The sequence below is a fragment of the Leucopleurus acutus genome (genome assembly GCF_964270905.1).
Source record: "Leucopleurus acutus genome assembly, chromosome: 2".
Classification (NCBI taxonomy): Eukaryota; Metazoa; Chordata; class Mammalia; order Artiodactyla; family Delphinidae; genus Leucopleurus; species Leucopleurus acutus.
Genome location: NC_139143.1, coordinates 147641632 through 147669419, shown reverse-complemented (window position 1 = coordinate 147669419; position 27788 = coordinate 147641632). Strand labels below are relative to the sequence as shown.

The 27788-nt window shown below is 50.3% G+C and overlaps 1 protein-coding gene and 1 pseudogene across 2 annotated transcripts; one reads left to right on the top strand and one right to left on the bottom strand.

Annotated features, from left to right (window-relative positions):
* Positions 1-2533: 2533 nt before the first annotated feature.
* Positions 2534-26635, top strand: CIMAP2 (ciliary microtubule associated protein 2; the record flags this gene model as incomplete). Its single annotated transcript, XM_082832898.1, is given in 11 exon segments — positions 2534-2599; positions 2601-2696; positions 3153-3317; positions 3522-3644; positions 8564-8701; positions 8830-8973; positions 10624-10677; positions 10681-10785; positions 11857-11982; positions 16353-16486; positions 26563-26635. Coding segments are annotated over 11 exon segments (1224 nt in total).
* On the bottom strand, positions 14601-15459 carry LOC309958115 (charged multivesicular body protein 4b-like; annotated as a pseudogene). The gene has a single exon. The product of its transcript is annotated as a charged multivesicular body protein 4b-like (transcript).
* Positions 26636-27788: the final 1153 nt, after the last annotated feature.

Genomic DNA, 27788 nt, shown 5'->3' with positions numbered 1-27788 from the left:
AGGGTAACTTGCCCAAGGCCACCAGCTAGGAAGCAGCAGGGCTAGGATTCGAACATGATTCTCTTTGAAGATTTATGCATTACTGGGAAGCTGGGTTAGATTCATTTATTCATTCACTTGTCATTCAACAAATATTTGCTGAGCATATACTATGTGCCACGTACTGCACCAGGAGTGAATGACACACAATCTCTGCCCCTGGACCTTCTGTAAGGTCCCTTTCCAAGGGCTAGGAATGACCTCTTGTTGTGCTTCTGCTATGTTCCAGGAGCATACCTAAATTAGCTCATTTAATCTCCACAGCAGTCTGGAGATAAAGAGATTACGGGATTTATTTTATGGGTAAGAAAGTTGAGAATCGGAGAAGGAAGTGACTTGCCCAAGGTCACGTGGTTGGGAAGGGGCAAAGTCCATGCTTGGATGACCTGGGGTGACTGTTCTGTGTGTGTTTCCGAGGCCTGACGCCTCTCACCTTCAGCTCAGCAGTGCAGGGTGGAGGCTCTGTCAACCGCGACCATGTGCCTGCCAGCCTGGGGCCCGTGAGCCCAGCTCATGGCTTAAATGCTATATTGGGATGTCAGAAGGATATTGGGTGGGGCCTGGAAGAAGACCCACTGTCCTGGTAATCCATTTCCACCACAGGCTGGAGGCAGGACCCCCGGGAAGGTCCTGTTTCTCTCTGGTTTCAGTCTTGTCATTGTCAAATGGCGTATGGCCCTTTGCCCTACCTTAGCCTAAAACCCTTGGAGGGATCAAAGACAATCGTGGGAGATGATATTAGACAGTCTGTAGTATGACTGTGGGGCACTGGTGAGAGATAAGGGAGGATGAGAGGAGAGAGCTGACCATGCCCTGTTGGGGGCACATACCCTCAACCCCTTTCTTTACCTAGCAAGCCACACACACTCTTCAATGTTGAGTTTGGAATTCTCCTCCTCCAGGAAGCCTTCCCTGACTTACACACCCACAGTCTGGGTCAGACGCCTCACTATCACACTGACCTGGTCACACTGTGTAGTCATTGTTTCCCCCACTAGACTCTCCGGGAAGGGACCATATCTGGGTCCCAGGCACCCTGCACAATGTCTGCCCAGAGTGGGTGTCCAGGTAACTGGGGGAGGAATGAGTCCTGACACCATCCCTGCAGCCCTACCTCTCTCCTGACCACCTTACTCCTGCCCTCCACGCTCTGGCCCCCCTTGCCCGTTCCCTCTTTCTCCTCCTCCCCTCCCCAGAGTGGAGAAGGAATGGAATGCCCTTTGCCTAAGCGAGCCGTTTCTGTGTGTCTCACTGGTCCCACCAGCATAAGGTGAACATCAAGAGGCCTTTGCGCTCCACCAGGCCCTGCGCGGGGCTCTGCCATAAAGCAAGAAATCGGAAACGGTTCCTCAACAAATGACTCTAAAACCCGACCAAATGGCATCCATAGTAACCACCGCGAGGGGCCATTAAATCTGCTGGGCTCGGGGAAGGATGTCTGGCAAGGCAGCAATGAAAATGTGCATAGCCGAATGGAAAAGTCGGGGACCCTGCGGGCGCGCCTGCAGGGGCGCAGCGCGGGCAAACACGCAGCGCACAGGTCTGTGGCGATCACAAATCGCAAGGCCTGGGTTGCCGTGGCAGCGGTGGCGGCGGTGGCAGAAGCCGGTCTGGCCTGCCGGCGGGCGCGGAAAACTCCCACAGTCGAGTTCCGCGAGGACCTCGCCGCGGCGGGCGGGCCAGCGCCATGGCCACCAACTGGTTCACGGGCTCCCTTGGGGGGGGGGCGGGGGGGGCGGGGGGCTGGCAGTGAGGGGTGGGGGCGGGACTTTCTATACCTCTCCTGCCTGCCGCACTTCCCGGCCCAGAGCCTTTTACCACCGTTATTAAGTTACTTAAAATCATTTCAGAAGCACCTACTATGTGCTGCTCAGAGAGGCCAAGTGGCCTGGCCCATAGTAGGTCACTCAGCCCAAAAGTCATGGGTAGGATTTCAACCCAGGTGTCTTTCTTCATTCATACGTATGACAAATATCGTGTGTATATCATATATATACACCACCTATGATATATGTATCATATCATAGGTGGTATATATATATATATATATGTGTGTGTGTGTGTGTGTGTGTGTGTGTGTGTGTGTGATAGGGGATATATATATATATCACCTACTATGTTCCAGGCACAGTTCTAGCATCTGGGGATAAAATAGTGAACAAAACAGCAAAGCCCTTGCTCATGAGCTTGCCTTCATATGGGAGGGGTGGTGGGAGTGGATAATAAACAAAAAAAGAAAAAGATATAAAATGTTGGCTAGTGATAAGGGCTATGGAGAAAAAGGAAGTGGGGAGGGGGAACCTGCGAGTGCAGGGGGTGGTGCAGCTGGTGGTTGCACTGAGAAGGTGATTTTGAGTAAAGGTTCCCAGCAGGGGGTTAGGGGACCAGACAAGGGTGGAATCTAGGGAGAGGGAACCTGGAAGGACGAAGACCCTGAGGAGGCAGCAGCCCTGCTCATCCTTCATGGGCCAGCTCCAAAGTCACCTCCCGTGGGATGCCAACTCCCCCACCACCCAGAACTGCCCTCATCAGGGCTGGGTGCCTCTCACTGGGCATCTGTCCCTCCCAGGTTTGACGTCTCCGCTGTCTATCCCAACCAGAAGAAGTTCAGCGCCTTCAGGGAGGCCCCGTACTCCAGGGTTTACTCTGTGGATGTGGTGAGTTTGCATAGCTTCCCGAGTCTCCCACATGGTCTGGCCACTGCCCCTCCGAGTCCCTCCCCGTGACAGATGAGCTGATCTGTGTAAGGGGCATGCCTCACACCCCTCCGTGCCCTCAGCCCACAGCTCAGAGCTTGAATCAGAGCTGGGGCCTCAATGTGTTTGATAAACGCAGGACTGTAATGAAAACAGCATGGGTCGGATCCACAGAGACCTGGGTTCCACTTGCAGCTCTTGCACAGACTGGCTGCGGGCTCTCTCTGAAGTGTAAGGGGGCCAGTGACAGAGGATGTCGTGGTTGCACCTTGAGGGCCAGGCTCGGGGCTGGGGGAGGGGCCCCCAGAGGGGTATTGCCTGTCCACTCCCAGGTCAGGGTGACAGCTTGGAGAGGACTTGCTCTGTGGGTGGACTCGTGGGTGTGGCTGGCCTCGCTCTGACTGTGCTCTGACTCAGTCCCACATAGGACCTGGGACCTATGGTTGCAAGGAGACCTGCTTCAGCATCAAGAAGTTGAAGAAGGAGGTGGGCACAGGCTGCGCCAAGGCCCAGGAAGCCACCTGGCTGACGCAGCTGCCCCACTTCCAGTACCGGGCCATCCTGAAAGAGAAGCGGCAGCAGGTGAGGCCCCTGGGGCCCCACCCTGCCCTACTGCTGGTGCCAGGTCCTCCTGCCCAGTCCTGCCTGCCCCCAGGGTGGCCTGCAGTGAACTCCCAGGCCCAGGGAGACCTCATCCTTTAAGGAACACATCCTCGCCTGGGCTCCTGCCCGCGTGGACACTCCCAAGTGTAAAGTTTTCAACTCTGCTCTCTTCTCTTGGGGCAGAAGGAAGAGCTGGGGCCTGGCTCCTACAACTCCAAAGACTTCTTAGAAGAGTTGCAGGAGAAACCGGGCAGCACCCGGGGGCTGCTCAGCTCTGGGGAGATTCGCTTCCGAGGACTCATTGGGGTAGGTGTTCTCATACACGGAGTGGGATCCCTCCTACCCTCTGCTCTGTCTGAAGAGCATGCAGCCTGGGTGGGGCTGGAAGCACCCTTTCTCCTACCGTTCTTCTTCCCAGGCTTGGCCAGTCTCCCCTCTGGGACCCCACAGCCCCTCTGCTTTCCAGTGCCACAGCTTTCAGCCCACTGGCTGTCGTAGGTTTCTGCATCTCCTCCACCAGACCAGGAGCTCCCTGCCGGCAGGGATGGGTCTGGTTCATCTTTGAGTCCCTGGCACAGAGCCAGGCATACATTAGGTGCTCAACAAACTCCTCCATATCTATAGCCATCCAGCCATCCAGTAAATAATGGTTGAGCGCCCTCTAGTGCCACATACTGTTCCAGGCCCTGGGGATCCAGCAGTGATGAAGACAAGGTCCCTGCCCTCATGGAGCTGTGGTCCTAGTGGTAGAAACAACGGTACAGAGAAGCAAATCACATATAATGAGGGCCATGGGGAAAAATGAGACAGGGAGAGATGGCGAACAATGAGGTGCCATTTATAGGGTAGTCAGGGAAGACTTCTGGGAGGAGGTGGTGTTAGAGCAAAACCTGTGGTAGGTGAGCAATGGAGACTCACGGAATCTGTGAGTGAGGGGGGAGGAGGCAAGAGCAGAGGGGTGAGGACCAGGACATGGGGCCCTTCTGGCAAGGTGAGGGCCTCGGGTTTGATTCCAGGTGCTGTGGGAGGACAGCGGAGGAGGGTTTTGCTGTGTGTGTGTGGGGGTACTGAGTGACATGCTTGTGGGGGAGGGGATCGGAGGCATCCAGAGGGGAGGTGACTGTGGTGAGAAGTGGGGGTGGCGGGAGGGCTGCCGTGGCATTGGTGTGGGTCGGGATGAGTGGGTTTCGGGCTCCATAGGGTCGTGCGGGCAAAGGCGGGAGTCACACCCACGCTGCCAGTGCCACCCCTCCTCCCCTGCCCCTCACGCTCCCTGGGCTGGACACCCTTGCCCTCCTCAAGCCTCAAAGTGAGGCAAAGCACTCGCCCTGTGCTTTGCCCCTGCTCTCCCCTCTACCAGAAGTGCCATTCCGCCCCCAGCGGCCCCTTCACCTAAGGACCCCCTGCTCATCCCTCAGCTCTCAGCTCCGAGATCTGACCTGACCCCATGAGGGGCCATCTCCCTTTCCCAGGAGCCGCGATTGTGGCTGTGGGTTCAGTGTCTCTCCCCCAGCGCACAGCAGCCCCCGAGGGTGGACCACATCTGCCCGGTTGGTTCGCTGCAGAATCCCCAGGTCCTAGCAGCGCCTGGCACATAAGTCTTTGTGGACTAAGCCCATGCCTGCCTACTAAGTACTGGTTCTCCAAAACACTCTAATTTTTTATAACCACTCCAGACGAGGCCCTGGAGGCTCAGAGAGGATAAACATCTTGCCCCAGTGGGCCAAATGGACAAACCCCAAGCCAGGGCCTTTCCTCCACACCTCACCACTGTGAAGCCTTCTGTGGAGCCTGGGAATTACTCCTTGCCATGTTCAGGGGACGTGCACATGCATCCTCAGGTGCAGAAGCTGTAACTGCACTGTGGGGAGAGGGGCTGCCTGGAGGCACTGAAAAATGAGTGATTACCTTCAAGTCTAAAGTAATAATAGCCGACACTTAATGCAGCGCTTGCCATGTGCCAGGCACTGTTCTAAGCACGTGAGGGTACTAATGAATGTAATCCTCACCACAACCCTGTGAAGCAGGCACTATCATCGCCACTTACAGACAGAAAACGAGCACAGAGAGGTTAAGTGACTGCCCAAGGTCACAGAGCTACTAAGCGGCAGAGGCAGGATTGAGTCCAAGGTGTCCACACGTAACAACTGCACTTGACCCGTAGGCTGGGCTCACTTGGTTTGTTCCTTGACCATCTGTGGAGGACAGGATCTAATGGCAGAGCCCAGACCCACTGAAGGCAGGGGAGTTGGGGGAACAAATCAGATGCTGTCTGTTTCCTCCTGTGCCCGGTCCCCAGCGCTGGAGCATCTGCGAGGGTTGGCTGAGCAGGGTGAAGGTCCCACGGCCTGTCCCTCCATTCCAGCTGTCTCTTCTCCTCTCTGGTCCCCACATCTGCTCCTGCAGTAACCTCACTGGGCCCTGCGGGATTTCCCCGAGCCACTCTCCTGGGCTCAGGGCTGGACAGAAAGTTCAAGGAGGTGGCACTGCCCCAGTGGGCAGAAGGCAGCCCCGGGAAGAGCTCACATCCAAGGCCTGACTTTCTCAGCTATCATCTTGCTCTGGGCTGGGAACCTGATGGCCTCCTCTGGCCTCTGGTCCCTCCAGTTGTCCCCCCAGTGTGGGTAGGACAGGCCTACAAATGCCACCTGTGCAGGGTGCTGACTTCTCCATGGGGGCCTCCGCAGCGCCAGTGCCAAAGCTGTGGGTGCCTGCTTTGGGTCCTGTGAACCCTTCCCCAGAGCAGATGGGCTGTTGAAGCACACCCCTGCAAAGCCAGTGCCTCCTGTGCTGGCACTGGGCTCTGCCTCCACCCTCCTCCTAGTACACTCTGCCCTCCCTTGGCTGTGGGGACACTGGGCTCTGTGTCCTTGGAGCTCCTCCGCCAGCCTCCCTCCATGGCTTCTCTTTCCCAGGCCCTGCCCTCCCCACCACCCTCTGTGGGGTGTTCTCTCTTGCACAGCCAGGCTCCATGCACATGGCTTCAGATCCCCACCCCGGGGTCCTCCAGGATCCTCAAACTCTGCATGCCCTGCTCCTGCCATGTCAGCATCTCCCACAGGCCTGCTCTTCCTGGGCAATGGCACCGCCCAGCGACCAGAGCCAGAGACCCACGGGCACCTTGTTCCCCTGTAGTCACGGGGGTCTGTGCTTCTGTCTCCCATCCTCCTCCTTCCATCCCCTTGACCTCTGCCCAAGCCCAAGCCACACTCCGCCTGCCCAGGGGCGCCCCCAGGACTGATGTCCTGGTCACCTACTATTGCCCCAGTCTCCTTCCTAGGTGTCCTCATGCCCCAGAGTCAAGTCTGGATGCCCCGCTTGGCCTTCAAGGCCTTCCCATTCTCTTCCCAGTATACCTCTCCCAACTGCCTCAAAGGTGCTCTTATGGCCCCCTCCACCTGGGACACCTGTCCCACCCCTTCATCTTCTGGGAAGATGACTCTTTCTTCAAGGTCCACCTAAAAGGAAATCTTGTAAATGACAATTCCCACTTCCCCCAGAATTAAGCACTCCTGCCTGGGTCCCAGAAGCCCTGAAACATAACATTCTAGTTAAAGTCAGGGGTATTCACATCAGCCCAGGTGTGTTGCTGCACCTCTGAACCTGAAGGTTTGAAGGGAGAGATGAGGCTTTGCCGACAGAGTGCCGGCACTGGGCTCCTCCTGGTCTGTGAGCTCCGGGATCAGCAGCTCCACCCCTTTGTTATAACCCTCGCTTCTGAGGTCTCCCTAGACACCGTGGTGCTTATTTCTCTCCCACCTCTGGTGCCTGCACAGTGCCTGGGAAACAGTAGAAGCTCAGAGGATCATGCATGGATTTTGAAGTTAGAACCCTTGTGCTGCCCCTTTCTGGAGGTGGGACCCTGGACACAAGCTTTGCCTCTCTGAGACTCAGTTTCCCCATCTATTGATTGCAAGTGGCACTGATCTGACCTCATCAGGATGTCTCTAGGACCAAGATATTAAGCCTAGTAAAGCAGCCGGCACATGATGTTGAGACCCACCTTCCTACTTTGGGGCTTTTCTCCTGAACATACCTGGAAACCCTGGGCCCTGGAAGGAGGCAATGTGCATTCTGTTTCCTCTGAGGGTGAATGAATCTGATGCCTGCCACGGCCTGACTACCCACCCTCTCTGCCAGGCCTGGTTCTGGGCTGCTTCCTGGGAGGTTCCAGGGACTGGAGGTAGGCAGGGCTGAGCCATATGTGGAGTGGCAGCGATCCCGTGTGGCTAAAAGGTGCAAAGCAGCAGAAAACAGCCTGCTGGGTCTTGACCCAACGATGGCTACCCACTCACCCACCTGTACTGCAGGATGGCCCTTCTCATTCCACATACAAAGGCCATATTTCCGACCCTGGCAGTCGAGGCTTCAGATCCTCATTCCAGCCACAGTTCTCAACCTCTCCTACCCCGCCCCACCAAGACAGCCACCCCACCCTGACTTATTAGGTGTTGGCACCCACTATGGACTGGGCATGTGCAAGAGGCTTTATAGACGTTATTTCATATCATCCTCATTACCTTGGAAGAAAGTTCTACTATCCCTGTGCTTGAAATGTGGGCCATGGGGCTAAGAAGGAGTAAGTGGCATATGCCCAAGGTCAGTCAGCTAGGAAGCAGTGGAGTCAGGATTCGAACCCAGGACTCCAGATCCCTCCAGGTCGCAGCACTGTTCACAGCACAGTGGGAAACCCATTCATGTAAACGTAGGGCTATAACACAGGGGTGTAGTGGTTGGGATTTCCGAGACCACCAAGGCAAGCAGCTGTCTGGGGTGATCAGGGAAGGAAGCCTTCATTCCCAGGAGAGATGACATTCGAGCTGGGTTTGCAGGATTAGAAGAACTTTCCGAGGCCAAGAAGGCGGGAAGGGCATTTTGGGTGGCAGTAATGGCACAAGCAAGCAAAGGCGAGGAGGTTGCCAGAATGGCATAGGTTTGGGGACCAGCAAGGACCTCACTTTGGCTGAAGCGTCGGATGTAGGAAGGGAACAGTGAGGGATAAGCTGGACAGACCAGTGGGGCCCCAGTGAAGTCTGAACTTGGAACTGAAGGTCTGAGCAGTGGCAGAGGCTCACAGGCCCACAGTGCTGTGTGTTTTGGGGGGCAGTTAACACACAGGGACTCTGAAAATCCCGTTACCCTCTGGAGGGCATCTCTTCCTCAGGGGCACTCAGCAGCGCAAGGCGTGGGACTGACAGCCTTTATGTCCCTCCCTCTCGCCCCAGAACTACTATCCCGGCCCTGGAAGTTATGCGGAGAAGGGCAACCCGTGCACGAAGCTGGAGGAGAGTGCCTGGAACCGGTCTCATTCCAAGGGCCTCATGTGCAGGATGACCAACAAACCGCCCCCCTTGGCTCATCAGGTATCCCCCTACCTTGGCCAGGCCTCACCCACCTTGCTGCATAGACCTGGGGTGGGGGACTCCAGGGCAGATGGGGAAACTGAGGCCCCAAGGGGTGATGGACCTGCAGGGATTGTCCTCTGTTCCAGGGGAGCAGTCTGGCACTGGGCACCTACACCTTCAAAAGTGGCATCGAGACGTACCTGGCACGATCCATGGACACCCGCGGCCTCTATGACACTTTCTCGGGTGACCAAAGCAAGCTTCAGCCTTATGGACATTACTCTGTGCAGGTGTGTACCCAGGCGGGCTATGCCTTCCCTGGCAGGAAAACAGGCCTCACCTACCCACAGCACCCTGTGTGCCAGGCTCTGCGCAGGACTCTTCCCATAGCCTGCTCACTCCCCGCTCCCAGCTAGGGCAGGGTAAGGCACCCTGTGTTAGAGGAGGAGACTGAGGCTAGCCACGCAGCTGGTAGGGGCAGAGCCGGGATTGAACCCCACGGCATCTGTCTGGCTTCACCTCCAGTCCCCTCTCCTCTGTACCAGCACGAATTGCAGGGGAGGTGCAGGGGGCCCCAGTACCAGGCCTGGATGGGAGACAGGCTGCCAGGCCTGCAGGGACCTAGATGGTGCAGGCCTGGGTGTCCTGCTGTTTGGGAGACACTTCCCAGCCATCTCAGACCCAGCTAAGCTGACTGGGTTAGTGGCAGAGAACTGGAGGGCTGGGAGGGGAAGCTGAGGTAGAATTTTAGCTTGATGTCCCCCTTTCCTGCACCAGTCAGATTCCTGTTGTGTGATCCCGAGCACCGTGGGCTTTGCTTTCACAGTAATTGGACTTAAGTATTTGTCTAACTGTTTATTTTGTCTCTACTGTGCCTTCACTCATGTGTGCCTTGGGCCAGGTAATCGTCTAAGTGCAGGGGAACCTGCCCCAGTGGTGCTTACTTTCTAGTAAGTGCTTACTTTCTAGTGCAAAAAGAAACACAGTCGCAAGTGAAAACAATATAGAATGTCAGCAGGGAGTGGGTGCTGTGGTAAAGGCATCAGGAGCGCTAGGAAGTGGCGGTGGTGAAATGTTGAAATTCTTCGGGACCAGCTGGTAAATAGCCACTGAATGAGCCCTGCAACCTGGCTCCTCCCTGGGGCTTCCCAGGCCTCCCCATGACCAGCTACGAAGGTGTCCTGTCAGCAGAGCAGGGGCCTCAGACGCTCCGTAGGCCCTAGAGCCAATGCCCAGGCCACAGGATATTATTTTGTGTTATCTAAAATATAGACATTTTAAAGAGCAGTTTTAGGTTCACAGCAAAATTGAGCAGAAAGTACAGGGTTCTCATGCTCCCTCTGTCCCCGCTGCATGCCCAGGCCCCCACTATCAGTAATCAGCACCAGAGGGGAACATTTCTTACAATCAGTGAATCGACACTGACACATTATTATCGCCGAAAGTCCGTGGTTTACATTAGGACTCACTCTTGGCGTTGTACATTCAATGGGTTTGGACAAATATATAATAACATGTATCCACCATTATAGTATCATACAGAGGAGTTTTGCTGCCCTAAGAATCCTGAGTGTTCCCCCGTCACACTGGTTTTTAAATATTTGGACTATCGCTCCTGCTTAGAACAGTGCCTGACTCAGTAAATGTCCACGAAACAAGTGAAAGAAAGAAGAAATGGATGAAGGCAAGCTGGGCTGCAGGGCACCGCACGGAGGAGTGGCTGTTAGAGACCCCATCAGACTGACCCCACCCCTGGCTGGGGGGCTTTGTCTCTGTCGCCCAGGTCAGGGTGGACTGGCCTGGCCATGGGACAGTGGCAGGCATGGGGGAGAGTGATGCCTCATTGGACCACTGCTTGTCTCTGATTGTGGTAAGGGTCCAGCATCGCAGCTCTTGCTTTTCCCGACATAACACATTCTTTTTCCTCCTCTGTTTCTCAGAAAAAACAGCCCAGGGAACTGATGAATTTCAAGAGCTTCGTGGAAGAACTTAACTGATGTCACAATAAGAAGCATGGAGTTTTTTCAAAAGTTCCCCGCAACCCGGAAGCCCCTCCAGAAAGAATTTATTGGGCCACACTTAGCCAGTGTCCCCCAAAACTAGTCACAGTGCCCCTATGGCCTTCCTTCCTTCTTCTCTTGGAAGGGGGCTTTCCTGCGGGGGCAGGGTGGGGTGGAAGTGGCTATTTCAGCCGAAAGCTCACCCTTGGGTACCAGACTCACCTGGCTCCCAATCCTGGTATTGTACTTACTAGTCACATTGGATCAGTGTCTGTCACTCTCTGAGCCTTGGTTTACATGCTTGTCCCGTGAGCATGATCAGGTGGCTGTGAGAATTCATTGAGGTTAGTACTAGAGCCTATAGCATGGAGCCTGGCACCCGGGAAGTGCCCAGTGGGCATTGATCTCTGCTCTCCCTCCCCTGCAGAGAGGATGAGGGGAAAACTGGAGCGGGACCAAGTGTGAATAAGGGGTTTGCCTGACAGAAGGCCGCACACCGGTTCTGTTCAGGGGAGCGGTGGGCTCCTTTCTGGGGTTCCGGCAGCCAGTCATCTGAGTAGGCTCTGGACATCAGTCGACCCCCAAGCAGGTTCTGCCTCCCAGGGAGGGAACTGCTAAGGGCTTGGGAAGGTGGGCGTGTCCAGAGGAATGAAAAAGGGTACCAACATTTCCTGAACACCTGCTCTGGGGAGCGCACATTTCAGCCCCCTGGAGGGAGGGATTGTCTTTTGCATTTCATGAAAGGAAACTGAGGCCCAGAGATAGGAAGGGATTTGCCCAGGCTCCCAGCAAGGGGGAGGAGCCAAGATTGGAGCCCAGCTCATTTAGCTGCAAAGTCCGTGTGGCTTCTGCTCCCCAGACTGGGGTCTGGAGCACCTCTCTGGACCCTGCCAGACCGGGAGAGCCCTTGGGAACCTGGAAAGAGGTTTCAGGCTGATGGGTGGGCATAGAGTGGGTGGCAGGGGTCATGAGAGTACCGCAGGACCCCTTCACCCCCAGAGGATGGGCTCCTGGTAAGTTGGGAGGTGGCCAGGTACCTCCTACCATCCTTGGCTCAAGTCTCAGGGCTGCCAGGGGGGTGAGGTCAGCTGCCCAGAGCCCTCATCAGGCCTGGCCCCAGGCTGACCACCGCCAGACCTCGCCAAGCTTTCAGCCTTTGTTCCTCACCTCTAGGCCATGTCTGGTCCCAGTATGTGGCTTCCTCCAGAGAAGGAATGCAGACACATCAACCAACCACCGTTCCTGCTGTCTCCCAAGCGGATAGGCATAAAGGCCTCCCCGATGATTCTGGGAACCTGGGTGAGTGTGTCTGGGTAGGGGATACACAGTGAGAAGCAGGGAACACTCTCCTAATTCTACAGGCAGCCCCAAGTTCTCCTTCCCCCTGGGAACTGATGCTCTGAGGGAGCCCATCCTACCTCTTTTTTTTCTACCAGGGACTAACTCCCACTCCCACTGTCTCATTTCTCTCAGGCAGTGGTTTTTCAAACTTGAGCGGGCATCAGCCTCACCTGGAGGGCTTGCCCCACGCCAGACCTTCTGATTCAGTAAGCCTGGGGTGGGGCCTGGGAACTTGCATTTCTAATGAGTTCTCAGGTGATGCTGATCCTGTGTTCCAGGGATAAGTTTGAGAACCACTGTGCTAATGGACATCACCCAGAGCCATCCCACTCTCTTATTTTCTAGGGAAATGCTCCCTCCATTCTCTTCATATTTGTCTTGAGGCCTCAGGGGCAGCTCAGGGAGTTGGCCCATTTCTCATCTCTGGTTGAGCAAGGACCCTCTCCTCCCCCTCCCCTCTCCTCCCCTCCCCTCTCCTCCCCCTCCCCTCTCCTCCCCTCCCCTCTCCTCCCCCTCCCCTCTCCTCCCCTCCCCTCTCCTCCCCTCCCCTCTCCTCCCCCTCCCCTCTCCTCCCCCTCCCCTCTCCTCCCCCTCCCCTCTCCTCCCCCTCCCCTCTCCTCCCCCTCCCCTCTCCTCCCCTCCCCTCTCCTCCCCCTCCCCTCTCCTCCCCTCCCCTCTCCTCCCCTCCCCTCTCCTCCCCCTCCCCTCTCCTCCCCCTCCCCTCTCCTTCCCTCCCCTCTCCTCCCTCTCCCCTCTCCTCCCCCTCCCCTCTCCTCCCCCTCCCCTCTCCTCCCCCTCCCCTCTCCTCCTCTCCCCTCTCCTCCCCCTCCCCTCTCCTCCCCCTCCCCTCTCCTCCCTCTCCCCTCTCCTCCCCCTCCCCTCTCCTCCCCTCCCCTCTCCTCCCCTCCCCTCTCCTCCCTCTCCCCTCTCCTCCCCCTCCCCTCTCCTCCCTCTCCCCTCTCCTCCCTCTCCCCTCTCCTCCCCCTCCCCTCTCCTCCCCCTCCCCTCTCTTCCCCTCCCCTCTCTTCCCCTCCCCTCTCTTCCCTCCCCTCTCCTCCCCCTCCCCTCTCTTCCCTCCCCTCTCCTCCCCCTCCCCAGAGGCAGCCATCCCCCATATATGACGTAATCTTCGGTTTGTTGGTGTTCGTGTAAGACAGCTAAGCTCTTGCCTTCGTGTGCCTGCCTTCTTCATGCACCAGATGGCATTGGGCATCAGCCTCATTCCGTTTCTCATTCCTGTCCTTCATTTTTTAAGCCCACCTTTTACTGGGGTCTAATAACCATACAGAAGGGAGCATGAGTCCTAAGTGAAGAGTTCCATGAATTGTCACAAAATGGACTCACCATGTAACCACCCCACAGAGGATTGAAGGGCACGTTTCCAGCACCCCAGGGCCACCCCCCAACCTCCCTCCCCGTCAGGTGGTTCCTCTCCTGGCTTCCAGTAGTGCAGGTTAGTTTTGCCTGGTTTTGAACAGCTGTTTTTTTTTTAATTAATTGAGATATTTAATAGACAGTGCAAACCATAGTTTCATCTGATTATAAATGTATGAGTTATCTATCAGTTATCACAAACAGCAACAAGGACCTTAGAGCTACGTTAGAAAAATGTATAGCTGGGACTTAACTCTAACAATCTCACGCGCTCTCAAGAGAACACCATCCGTTTCAAATCAGTGTCACAAACTCCAAAAAGACCAGGGGAGTGGGAGTGAGGAGTGGGCCAGAGTGGGAAACACAGGGGCCAGTACACAGGTGATGGACAGAAATACAGCTCTCAAGGAAACCAAAATCAGATGCATTATTACAGCTAAGGACAAGGAAAAGCTTATGGCTTTTAAAAAACAACTCCTGGGCTTCCCTGGTGGCGCAGTGGTTGAGAATCCGCCTGCCAAGGCAGGGGACACGGGTTCGATTCCTGGTCCGGGAAGATCCCACATGCCGCGGAGCAACTAAGCCCGTGTGTCACAACTACTGAGCCCGCGTGCCACAACTACTGAAGCCCGCGTGCCTAGAGCCCATGCTCCGCAACGAGAGAAACCACCGCAATGAGAAGCCTGCACACTGCAACGAAGAGTAGCCCCCGCTCGCCGCAACTAGAGAAAGCCTGGGCGCAGCAACGAAGACCCAACACAGCCAAAAATAATTAAACAAAATAAATAAATTTATTTAAAAAATACAAAACAACTCCTGCCAGTACCATACAAGTCTTACAAAGAGATGTGTGACAAGTCAGCTGACTTAAAAGGACAGAGGCTACATCTTCAGGTCATTTCAACTGCAAACAGTCGACCCTATCCATTGAGGTTCAGCAGTGGAGTCAGTGTAGTCCAGAAGCTCAATGTTGGATTTGCAAATACAGTTTATTTTACAGAAAGTCAACATTATAAACAGCAGGCACCTCCCCCACCCCTTGCCTGTCCCACTGGGTGCAGACCATGCTATGCAGAGTGAGAGTGATGCTGCCCTACTGCTTTGGAGGAAGATTCAAGAGTGATGGAACCTGCCTGCCCTGCACACGCACGTGCCTGCCCGCCGCGCAGGCCATCAGACTGAGCCCAGCCCGCACTGACCGGTTAAGTGGATCCAGCCCAGGTCTCCAATTCCTTCACGTCGTCGTCTTCCTCTTCCTTCTTCTTGGTGGGTTTTGTTGGTAGGGATATAGAGGGAACATTTGGTAGAGGGACTGTTTCCGGTCCACTGATTTCCAGCATATTCTTGTCTAGTTCCTCCTGTTCTAGTTCTTCTAACTCTGTCACGAGCTCCTCCTCGTCAAACTGTTCTCCAAACCCTACAGATTTTGAAATAGCTGTTGAAGTTTCTTCTGCAGGTTCCTGCTGGTCAGCAATGTCCTGCGTTAACTCCTCAGCTTTATCGACGTCCATGTTGTCGTGGGCAGCCTTCATGGCCTTGGTGGCATAGCCCACGTTCTTGAGCACCTCGGTGTTGGTGTTGGCATTCTCCAGGGCCTCTCGCTGGAACTCGACGGTTGACAGCGTGCTGTTGATCTGTACCGACTGCTTTCCATACCTCTTTTTGCGCTTCAGTGCCTAGAGGGCAGCACGCTTGATTTTGGTGTCGTGCTTCTTGGCGGCCATCAGCTCCTGCTCTATCTTCTTCTCCAGGAATTCTTACTTCTTACTTAGCATCTCCTCTGTGTTCCAAAGCCTCTGGATGGCCTCCCGGGGGTGGGGGTGGGGGGCGGGTTGGGCCGCCCTTGCCGGCTTTACCCCCTGCAGCCCCGAACAGCTGCCCAAACACTGACACTGCTGCTGCTGGACGTGCCAGCCTGCACTGCCCGCTCCCCGCCCTGCCACCCCCTGCCGCCGCAGCCCTCCTGAACAGCTGTGTATTTTTAAGCTGTGGCTTTCTCCTGGTTTCCCTGGGAACATCTTGCTTGGAACCTGCCTTCCTACTAAGCTCCCCCTGCCCCATCCCGCAGGCCCACACCCCAGCTCTCCCTCTTCCACTCCACCTCCTTGTCTCCCGAGCGATGCCTTGGCCCCCAGTGTGCCCACACCCCCTGCCCTGCTCGGTTCTTGTGAGGTCCAGACGGTCAGGTCCCTACATTCTTCCTTTTCTCACCTCCAGCCTGCACCTCCTCCAGGGGAGAGAGTCTTCGCTCGGGGACCCAGTCTGACCTTGGGACAGATTCTATACAAGTGGCAGGTCCCTGTCCTGCCATTCTCCTGCCCTCACTCGTCACTCTGGACAGGTTACATCTCCTCTCTGAACCTCTCCACTGGCGTTTCTTGTACTACAACCCGGGTTTCTGGGTGGGATGGTGTATTCATTTCCTAAAGCTGCCATAACAAAGTATCACAGACTAGATGGCTTAAAACAACAGAAATTTATCCTCTCTCAGTTCTGGGAGCCAGAAGTCTCAAATCCAGGTATCGACAAAACCGCATTTCCTCTGAAACCTGTAGGGGAGAATTCTTCCTGGCCTCTTTGTAGCTGCTGGTGGTGGCTGGCAGTCCTTGGAACTCCTTGGCTTGTAAGTGCATCACTCCAGCCTCTGCCTCCATGTTGTATGGCCATCTTCCCCCTGTATGTCTCTGCTTATGAGGACACTAGTCACATTGGATTAAGGACCCACCCTACTCCGGTATGAGCTCATCTTAACTGATTACATCTGCAGCTATTTCCAAATAAGCTCACACTCTGAGGTCCTGGGGATTAGGACTTCCACATCTCTTTGGGGAACACGATTCATTGTGTAACAGATGGAGTAAGGAGGAGCCTAGAGGGAGGGGAGGAGGCCTGAGATCAGGTTTCCAAGCCAGACATCCAGCTTGTTAATGTCCTGCCTCTTCTCCCTGGTGCAGAACCCGGTGGGTGTGGGTCGCTACCTCAACACCCAGCTGATGGAGACAAAGGACCATCGGCAGCGATACCGGTCCCTGTTCATGGGTGGATCCAAGCGCTACCTCTCGGACACAGCCCAGGACAGGCTCATGCAGTGAGTGCCACTGGAGCTCCAGCAGAGGGGCAAGGGCACAGAGGGGCTTACTCTGGGCTGGGCTGGGGGCTCCAGCATCTTGTGCTTGGTTCCCATGGGAGCACAGCTGCCGCTCCTAGTGCCAGGCAAACAGCTGTGGCAGTGGAAAGAGTTCAGATCCTGGCTCTGATGCTTACTGGCTATGTGAGGTGGGGCACATCGCTTAACCTCTCTGAGCCTCACTTCCCTCAGCTGTCAATGAGCAGGGGACGGTGGAGACCCAAATGGAATATTCTGTCTAAAGTTGGTGGTAAGGAGAAAAGGAACTCCATCGAGGCTAACTCCTCCACCCACAACCCACACAGTCTAGGATTGCCTTGCATGGCATCACCACATGGAATCTGCTTCTTGGTGTTGAAAACGGGGCTGGTAAAACTCACCTCAGGAAGTTGTTGTGAAACCTAAAGAAAAAAGTGCATGGAATACTGTGGCTAACTGTAAAACAGCTTGCAAATGTTAGCTGCCGCCGTGTCTTATTGACCTAAGAGACCATCAATTGCCGTATAATCTCAACTTCAGAAATGTTAAAATATGAATAAACATGCACTTTAGAATTGGAAATTCTGTCATTCTGTCATCGGAAATTCTGGTGAGAGCATGAGGACCAGATTCTGGGGGACCAGATCTAAATATTTAAAAACAGCTTTTAGGGCTTCCCTGGTGGCGCAGTGGTTGAGAGTCCGCCTGCCGATGCAGGGGACATGGGTTCGTGCCCCGGTCCGGGAAGATCCCACATGCCGCGGAGCGGCTGGGCCCGTGAGCCGTGGCTGCTGAGCCTGCGCGTCCGGAGCCTGTGCTCCGCAACGGGAGAGGCCACAACAGTGAGAGGTTAAAAAAAAACAACAAAAAAACCCCCCAGCTTTTAAATATTTTTATCAAAGTAGACCTGTGTCTTCTTTTTTTTTTTTTTTTTTTTGCGGTATGTGGGCCTCTCACTGCCATGGCCTCTCCCGTTGTGTGAGTGCTACAGGATTTCCCTTGTAAACTGGCTTAGAATTCTGTGTCTACTCCTCAGCTGTGCGACCTAGGACATGTTACTTGGAGACAGACTTTCATCTGAAAAGTGAGAGTAAACAAAATAACCACCTTGTAGAGTCTGCTTTAAGGACTGAAGGCCATAATGCATGTAAATGTGCCCTGCCCTGTGGATGATGTTTTGTAGGTATGTTGTAAGTGCTGGCTTCCTGGGCCCTTAGCTACCGCTAGGCCTTGGCCGAATTCCGTCATGTTAATACAAGGGTAAGTTCCTTTTTTTTTTTTTAATTTTTGAATTTTATTTAATTAATTTTTTTATAGAGCAGTTTTTATTAGTCATCCATTTTATACACATCAGTGTATACATGTCAATCCCAATCTCCCAATTCATCACACACACACACACACACACACACACACACACACACACACACCCGCCGCTTTCCCCCCTTAGTGGCCATGCGTTTATTCTCTACATCTGTGTCTCAATTGCTGCCCTGCAAACCGGTTCATCTGTACCATTTTTCTAGGTTCCACATATATGCGTTAATATACGATATTTGTTTTTTGCTTTCTGACTTACTTCACTCTGTATGACAGTCTCTAGATCCATCCACGTCTCAACAAATGACCCAATTTCGTTCCTTTTTATGGCTGAGTAATATTCCATTGTATATATGTGCCACATCTTCTTTATCCATTCATCTGTCGATGGGCATTTAGGTTGCTTCCATGACCTGGCTATTGTAAATAGTGCTGCAATGAACATTGGGGACAAGGGGTAAGTTCTTTACAGAGGCTGAAAATGCACATCACCCAGGAAAAGAAACTACAATGGCTTAAATCACCCTTTGTTGTCAAAGACCCAAGGAAAAGACTACTAAGATGGAGATTTGATAGAGACAGGGAGAAACAGGAGGGCATTTCACCCTGAGGGAGGGTGGGAGCTTTGAAAGTAGAGGCCAAAAACATTAAATGTGACAGTGAAATACCAAAGGTTTCTCATGAAGTCAAGAACAAAACAGGGATGCCTATATCAGTGGCATTATTCAACATTGTTCTGGAGGTTCTAGCAAATGTAGTAAGATAAGAAATAAAAATATTGGTAAAGAAGAGCAAAATCATCACAATTTATAATGGTATGTGTGTTTACCTAAAGAAATCCAAGAGAGTTCATTTTATTTATTTATTTAAATTCACTCTTTTTTTAAAAAAAATAATTTATTTTTGGCTGTGTGGGGTCTTCATTGCTACATGCGGGCTTTCTCTAGTTGTGGCGAGCAGGGGCTACTCCTCATTGCTGTGCATGAGCTTCTCATTGCGGTGGCTTCTCTTGCTGCGGAGTACAGGCTCTAGGCGTGCAGGCTTCAGTAGTTGTAGCACACGGGCTCAGTAGTTGTGGCACGCAGGCTTAGTTGCTTCACGGCATGTGGGATCTTCCCAGACCAGGGATCAAACCCATGTCCCCTCCATTGGCAGGCGGATTCTTTACCACTGCGCCACCAGGGAAGTCCCGAGAGTTCATTTTAAAACTGCAAAGTAAGGAAGCAAGTGCAATAAAGTGTGTAAATAGTTTCCTTTGATACTGCAGCCACAACAAATAGAAAACTTAATTGAGAAAAAGAAAAAGATTCTATTCTTATGAGCTACACAATCCAATGCATTGGGATAAAGTTAATCAAGTATATTCAAGGCATAAATGGAGAAAAATATAAACCTTTACTAAAAGATGTTAAAGAAGGCCTGAATAACTGGAGCGAATACCAGGTTCATGGATGGAAAGGCTCAATATTGAAAAAATAGTAATTCTCCCCATTGATGTACACATTTAGTGCCATTTTTAATCAAATTGTAAGGGGGTTGGTCGGGGGAATTGAATACATTTATTATAAGCTTTGTTTGAAAGAGCAAATACATATGAATATTAAAAAATAGGAGACTAACAATCCCATTAACAAATGCGTTGCCACATGCATTTGACAACACACCATGGAGGACTAGGCCCCAGACTGTTGACCATGGTTACACCTGGGGGGTCTTTTGCATTCTACCTTGTTTTATTTCTGAAATGTTTGAATTTTTCAAAGTAAACATATATTATTTTTATAATTAGAAAAAAACAAATAAAAAAAGGACAAGAACTCTTGAGGGAGACTACACCAATTATGGGTTCTTGTGGACCCATCTCTAGCCAAGAGTCACCCTTTGTCTTCCAGACCTCAGTTTTCCCATCTGTAAAAGGGAAATACTTTATACCCTACAGGACATGGCTGGGCATAATTAAGGCTTATGAATGCTACTGAATGGAAGCCAACCATCAGGTGCCTGTGGGTGTCTGATGGTCAGGCCGGCGCATGATTCTCACTGGGACTCAGGTTCATTGTTCGCGAAGCCCCAACTCAATTGGACTCTTGGGTCAGGAGGACTTTGCCACGAGGCACAGAAGGTAAGTCATAAGTTGGGAAGAAGGATTTCCTTATATGCTCTTTCATGGATTGATTCATTTGAAAGGCCTGTTCTGTGCTTGGTTCTGCCCTGAGTATTGCTGCGCTGCTGACTGTTTTCAGGTGATGAGAAATGTTCTCTCATTCATTCACTGAGTTTTTTGTTTCTGAGTTCATATTTTAATTTCTAAGAGTTATTTTTGTTTTCTGAATGTTCCTTTTAGTAACAACATGCTCATATTTCATGGATACAATGCTTTCTTATCCTTTGAAGATATTATTAAGACAAATTTGCCTGACATAGTCTCCTTCCGTTTCAATTTTTTTTTTCACATGTTTGTTTTGGCCTCAATCTTCCATATCAGAGATTTTTCTCAAATATCTGGTGATCCTTGACAGTGCACTCATGTCTAATTGAAAATCCTGCTAGAGACGCTGGGGCACTTGTTGACCATTGGTTCACCATAGCATGACCAAGCTGAGTGTTTTCACTGGGGGAATTTCAGTGTCAGTGTTGTTAGATCTTTTTCTCTTGGCCTTGGCTGGAGAAAGCTCTTCTGAGAGATGTAAACCTGGCTGCCAGAATGTTACGTGGGGGAGAAGAACGTAGAGATCTCAATATTTAGTGATCAAACTCCCATTTGATTCCCTGTTTTAAATAGGATACTCGTGACATCAACTCTTCCCGGTATCATCCTGTACAGAGAACCTCTCTGTCTCCAGAGAATAAATTCTGCAATCTTCATTCATGAAGGGTATTCATCTGGCTGCAGAGAGTGGAGAGGGAAGGTGATATTACACAGACATTCAATCCATATCCTTGTGTTGGTGCACTCCCAATTCCAGAGGTACCTAGTGCTGCCAATTCCTCGGTCTTTTGGAGTGAGGGAATTCTTAGCTTTAACTTCTTCTATTTTAGGATTTAGCTTTCTTGGGTATGCTAACATAGTTACCATTCTTCCATCTGCTTTTCAACTTCCTAAATATTCTCTCTTACTGCTGTTGCTTCTATGCTTTTTGTCCTTGTGGGTATATGAGTTTAAATTTGTATTCCTTTACTCCTGTTTTAGTGAGATTTCAGGAGGGATGGAGGTTAATATATGCATTCAATCCACTAAAAGTGTGGTGAAATTTCAGAGTTTCAAAAGTAAAATAAAAATCTTGGAGATGTCAGATCTAAGAAGACAAATAACCTATGATCTAGATAAAAGACAATCAGACATGTTTTGGGCCTCTCTTCTGAAACATGAATGATAGAAAACACTGTTTATACCACAAGAAAAAGACTTGAGACTAGAATTCTCTATGTAGCCAAACTATCATTCGTGGGCAAATAGAGATGCACAAGAATTTGGGATGTATACCAAATGTACCTTTTCTGAAAATATTACTGGGGGATATACTGAAAGTGAAAAATGAATTAGCATAGGAGCTCAACAAAGGGGAAGACATAAAATGTAAGAATATATCTAGCTATGATTTACCAGATAAATGTGAACAACAGCAAAAAGTGGTAATACAAATACCAAGCAAAATAGAATTCAAGGCAAAAATATTAAATGGGACAAAGATGAGTATTTAATCATGGTAAACAATGAAATCCATGAAGAAGTTATAAAAACCGTGAACCTTCACACACTCAAAATAACAGCAACAAACTCCCACAATCATAATGGGAATTCCTTTTTTTTTTTTTTCTTTTTTGCGGTACACGGGCCTCTCACTGTTGTGGCCTCTCCCGTTGCGGAGCACAGGCTCCGGACGCACAGGCTCAGCGGCCATGGCTCACGGGCCCAGCCGCTCCGCGGCATGTGGGATCTTCTCGGACCAGGGCACGAACCCGTGTCCCCTGCATCGGCAGGCGGACTCTCAACCACTGCGCCACCAGGGAAGCCCGGGAATTCTTAATAGACCTGAGAATTTGACAGATAAGGACATGTAAATAATTATTTAGAGGATTTGAATAGGTGTGTTTTACTCCACATCATTTTCAGATATTCATGGAACACTTATAAAAGTTAATCTTCTAAGAAAATTTCAGTTAAAATATCTAAATTAAAAACACCCTACATAGAAAAATTTAGGTTACTTTTTCTAAACAGAGTACAATAAAACAAGACATTAACAATAAAAGGATAACCCTCAAAACCAAGTACTTGGAAACTAGTAAGTAGTCTTCTTAAAAGCTCTTGGGTCTAAGAGAAAATCTAGTTTGAAATTACAGTCCATTTAGAAATTAATTACAATAAAAACTCTATATCAAAACCTATGTAATATTGTCAAAGCACCCATTAGAGGAAAATTCATAGCTTTAATAGCTTTTAATATTAAATATGAAAGATTGAAACCAACAGAAGCAATCATTCTACTCTAGAAGTTTAAAAACGTCAAAATAAATTTAAAACTAAGGCAGGAGTAAAGAATTAATGAGAACAAGTCGAGTCTGGAAGGGTGGAGGTGCTCTCACTGGGGCCTCACAACTCCTCCATGTTGATGTGCCATTGTCAATCCCTGCTTCGGCTGTAGGATGCGGGCCACGACTCAGTGTGGGTGTGGATGGAGAAGTGTAGGGTCCACAGACTGCGAGGCTGCTGTAGAAAGGCAAAGAGCGATGGTCAGGGCTGTCTTCCCATCTTATACATGAGTGCCTGCAGAGGTGGGGGAAATGGCTCAGAGGCCCGCAGCCAAACAGGCAGGGCGGGGACCAGGGCTCTGACTCAGGTCCCGTACTTCAGCCTCTCCTCCTTGGCCAGGTTTGCAGAGGCCATGGGTGTGGAACACAACTTGGCCTTGAACAATTTGCTGTCTTCAGTCCAGGCGAGGGAGGGCGTGTGTGGGAGAGTTGTAAAGTCTCCTTCTGGAATGTGTAGTGACAGCTAATCTTTCTCACCTGTCACTGCCAAGCCTCACCTGCTTCTTCCTGCCAAACCGCTGGTTCTGGGCTTCCAGCGAGGCAGCCTGGGATTTGACTCCCATGTGGAAAGGCAGCCTTTTGCTTTCCATTATTTACAGCTATACACACAGGAGGTGCTTCATAAATGTGGCTGATGGACCCATGGAGCAAGTTTTCCACCTGGTCACCTTTCTGGCTGTTACAGCCTGGTCTCTTTACTCCATCTGGCCACCCTCTGGCCGTGTGGACATGCTCGCTTTGCACTCCAGCCAGGCCACGCTTTGGCCACACTGTGATCTGTTCTTGAAACACTCTTCTCCTAGTTTCTGTCTGGAAAATTCCTATTTCTCCTCCACAACTCTGCTTAAATATGAAGGCTTCCCTGATTTTTCCAGACGATGCCTCCTTACTCTCAGCCTCTTGTGCATTCCCAGTTTGGAGCACTTTCCCTTTATATTGTAATTATTTATTCACATGCCTGTGGTCCCTACTAAACAACTTCTCTATTCTCAAACTCCAGCGTCTGGCTGGCACGTGTAGAAGGAGCTCAATGCAGATTTGTTAAAGGATGAGTCAGTGCTCCACGCAAAGGAAACTTCCAGTTCGGTCTGGCAGAAGCTTATTTCTCCTAAGTGTTTTCACTTGACATTTTTTTACGAAAAATTTAAACGTACACCAAAATAGAAAGGATTTTACAGTGCACCCTTGTATATGCATCACTTAGATTCTACCATTAATGTTTTATTCTTCTTGTTTTATGACATAGCTTCCTGTCTGTTAATCTATGAATCACCTATCTATGATCATCCTTCTACCCATCTATTAATTACCTTACAATCTGATAAATTTCAAAGTAAATGGCAGACATCAATACTTCCTCCTAAATACTTCAGTAGGCGTACTAACTTTTTAGTATTTTTAACTAAAGTCACATTCCTCGTCCAGAAATCTGACATTGAAATCATAAGTATCCATTTTTATAACAATAATAATAATAAATTCTTATATCACTAGAGTATATTTATAATATTCAAAGTGATTTTATATGTATTTAATGTATACGATAACTTTAAAAGGTAGGAATTACTCTCAATGTTTTTCAGTTGAGACAACTGAAATTTGGAGAGAGAAAGGGATTTCCTAAAGCTGCTGCTAGGCGACAGCATTCATGCATGTAATCTTCAAAAATGAATTGAGAACTTGCTATGTGGCAGGCACATCTTGGGACATGGCAGAAGAGAACCAGACAGACAGCAGTTCTGTCCCAGAGTGGCTCCCACATTTCTGAGGAAGGCACTCAACCCCCGTTCTACAGTTACAGGGTAGTGTGAGAAGGATGAGGGCAGGAGGGGCCTGGGACTTTTCTATGTCCAGAATGCTCTCCTCACTCTTTTACCCACAGCGTTCTGGAGGGTGAGACCAGGAGAGAAGGCCCTTTGAACCCAGGAAGGCTAAGGCACAGATAGCCTTCACCATGGCCAGTCTTCCTGTCCTCGCCCCACCTGCTCACACCCGGTCACTCCCCTTGGACCTCCTGGGTCTCTGTGCATGCTGCTTTGGTGGGAGATTTGGAAGTTTGAACAGGAAAGGGGGACTCTTAGGAAATTCAGCACAGAGTCCCCCTTCCCCAGGGTTCCAAGCTGTGTTCTTTCCACAAGTGTTCACTTCTTTCAGGGAGGAGAAAAATTAGGACAAAGGAAAGAGCATGAACAAAGGAAAGGAAGCCAAAAAGCTCAGGACCTGTCTGGAAAACCCTAGATGGTTCGATTCGGATGATGTATGGAGTGTGTAAAGGGGAATCGCAGAGAATAAGGCAGGTGAGATTGGTTAGGTCAGTCCTTAGAGGGCTTGATTGTGAAGCTAAGCTGCTCAGACTTTATCTGACCTGTGAGAAGCCACAGAAGGATTTTTGTAAAAGTTAGATTTATAACAGTAAAACTTACAGCCAGTAAAATTCACCCTTTTTAGGTATATAGCTCTATGAGATTTTTTTTCCAGTTCTGTGAGTTTTGACAAATGTATATAGTCATGTAATTAATCACCCAAACAAGCAAGATAAAGGATATTACCATCACCCCTAAACGTTTCCTCGTGCCATTTGTAGGTCCCAGCCCCTGGCAACGACTGATGTGATTACCAGCCCTATAGTTTTGCCTTTTCCAGAATGTCATATAAATGGAATCATGCCGTATGTAAAATCTTGTTTCTTTCATTTTGCATGGTGTTCTTGAGATTCATCCATACTGTTGCTTATATTAGCAGTTTGTTCCTTTTTAATGCTGACTTGTGTTCTCTTGAATGGATATACCACAGTTTATCCACTTTCAAGGAGAGGGCCATTTGGGTTGTTTCCAGTCTGGGCAATTTTGAATAAAGCTGCTATAAGCAGTCTCATATAGGTCTTCATGTAGACATATGCTTTCGTTCTTCTTTGGGAAATCTCTAGAGTAGGATTTCTAGGTCACTTGATAAATGTATGTATAACTTTATAAGAAACTGCCCAACTATTTTCTGAAAAGGTGGTATTCCCACTAACAATGTATGTGGATCTAATTGCTTTACATTCTTGTCAACATTTGGTATTAAAAGGCTTTTTTTCCTTCCAAATTTAGCCATCCTAATAGGGGTATTTCCTTGTGGTTTGAATTTGCATTTCTCTAACGACAAGATGTTGGGCATTTTTTCATGTACCTCCTCCATATCTCTTCTTTTGCACATTTTAAAAAATGGTTACTTGTTTTCTTCTATTAAGTGTTGAGAGTCCTTTATATATTCCAGGCATACATCCTTTATCAGACATGTATTGTGCAAATATTTTCTTCCGGACCCTCAAAAGGGTTTAAATGGGAAGTAACTCTTGTGTTTTAAAGACGTACTCTGTGGCATTGTTGGGTAGGGGAGTGGGATGGGGCCGGATGGAGACAAGGAGGGCGACTTAGTGTCAGGTGAGAGCTGAGGCTCTGAGCCAGGCCAGGGGCAGTGGGCTGGGGAGGACTGAAGAGCAGAAGGCACGGAGACCCACCGGATGATCATAAAGGCCTCTTTGGCCCTGTAAGCCCGCCCTCCTGCCTGCCTTCCTTTGACAGATATTTGTGGACACCACCTTTCAAGCACCTGAAACAGTCTAGGCATAGGGGAAATATCAATGAAGACATCAAAGTCCTGTCTTCATCAAGTTTACGTCTTGGTGGGAAAGACAGACAATGAACAAACACATACATGTGTGCACCATAATGGCTGGTATATGCTGTTGGACACACAAAGCAAGGGGTTCTTATAAAATGCCACCTTCCAAATGGCTTCTGAGATGAAACCAGAGAGAGTCCTCATGGGTTCCACCCTTAGGAAAGAATCCGAGCAATGGGAGGGATGTTGGACTGTGGTCAGGGGCTCTGGGCTGGAATTCTGGTCATCAGGGTGACCTCAGACAAGTTCCCTCCTTTTTGTGACCCTCAGTCTCCCTATTGGGATGGTCTTTTAGGTGCTAGGATTTTGTATTTGAAGTTCTTACAAACCGGTTTGGGGGCTCTGATGAGCCAAAGTAGGTGCATAGCAGAGGAATTTCCTCCTTAGAACCAGGCTGTTTTGTTGGAAAAGCTCTAGAGGTTATCAATTTTGGTACTAGGAAGCACCCTGTTCATCCCCTGTGGGTGCCCCGCCAGGGATGGGGGGCTCAATCTCTTCCAAGGGACCAGTTCCATTTTCTCTTTCTCTGTCTTTTAAAGGGAAAGAATCACACCTTTTACTAGGGGGAAGTGCTCTCCAACTGTGGATTACAATTCAGATCCTATTCCTTAAAGTCGCACATGAAGGACAGCCTGCAGTGACCGGAGGACCCAAAGGCCTGAAGACAGATCTGGGAATGGGAGGGTAGGAGTGGGAATGGGGGGTCTTGGAGAAAGGACACATGGGAATGCCTGGAAGAGGGGAGAGGTGTGGTGGGATCACTTTTGCTGGAGATGTCTACCGGGAGGTCATGATGTCTCCTGGACCAGATATCTTTTGATACGAGAGATCAATTATCCTGAGAATTGGCTACTGACATGAACATGGGAGCCAGACAGCAGATGGACTAAAGGGGTGGAATGTGGTTGACACTCTTGGAACCCCTTTTATTCTAAAGCCAAAGTCCTTGGATCCCTGATCAATAAAACCCAAAGAGAGTTGGGAGAGTGGAGCATATGTCCTAAGGTGGCTGTAGGCCCTCTCTGGGAATACTCCATCTCCATCCCAGGATGCTCCTGGAAGCTCAGCAGGGCCAAATGCCATGAGGAGGCTGCTGACTTCCAGGAATCATGCAGTCATTGGGAACAAACAGTTCCAGTCCCAAAGTCAGAACTCGTGGGCATGCCAGTCTAGCCCAGAGGTGGGTCTGTGCGGGTTGGTCACAATGTCCTGAGCTTCTGCCCTCACTGTTTTTGGACAGTGAGAGATTGGGTGGGATGGCAGGAGTGTGTTGTCTTTAGAAAAGAGGAGACAGATTCACAGCCTCAGCCACAAAGTTCACATAATGATAAAAAATACTTCAAACAATCTTAAGAGCATGAGTGCCTTACAGAAGTTACTTCGTCACTCATGTCAAAATGACTGTTTTGGGAGAAGTAAAACTGAATTTATTCACAGGCATGTTGTCTATCGAAAAAAAAATACTACTGAATCCTCAAAAAGGTTGATAAGCCAAACTAGGTGCAAGTAGGTCTAATAAGTCTGCAACGTTTCAGGAAATAAGATCAATATACCCAAATCAACTATTGTTATACACTAGCAATAAACAACCATAAATTGAAAATTGAAAATGCCATATATAATAGCATCAAAACTATCAAATACTTAGGTATAAATTTGACAAAAGAGGTATAAGACTTGTACAGTGAAAACTATGAAATTTCTCTCTGCTGAGAGAAATTAAAGAAGACCTAAATAAAGGGAGAGACATACCATAATCATGGAT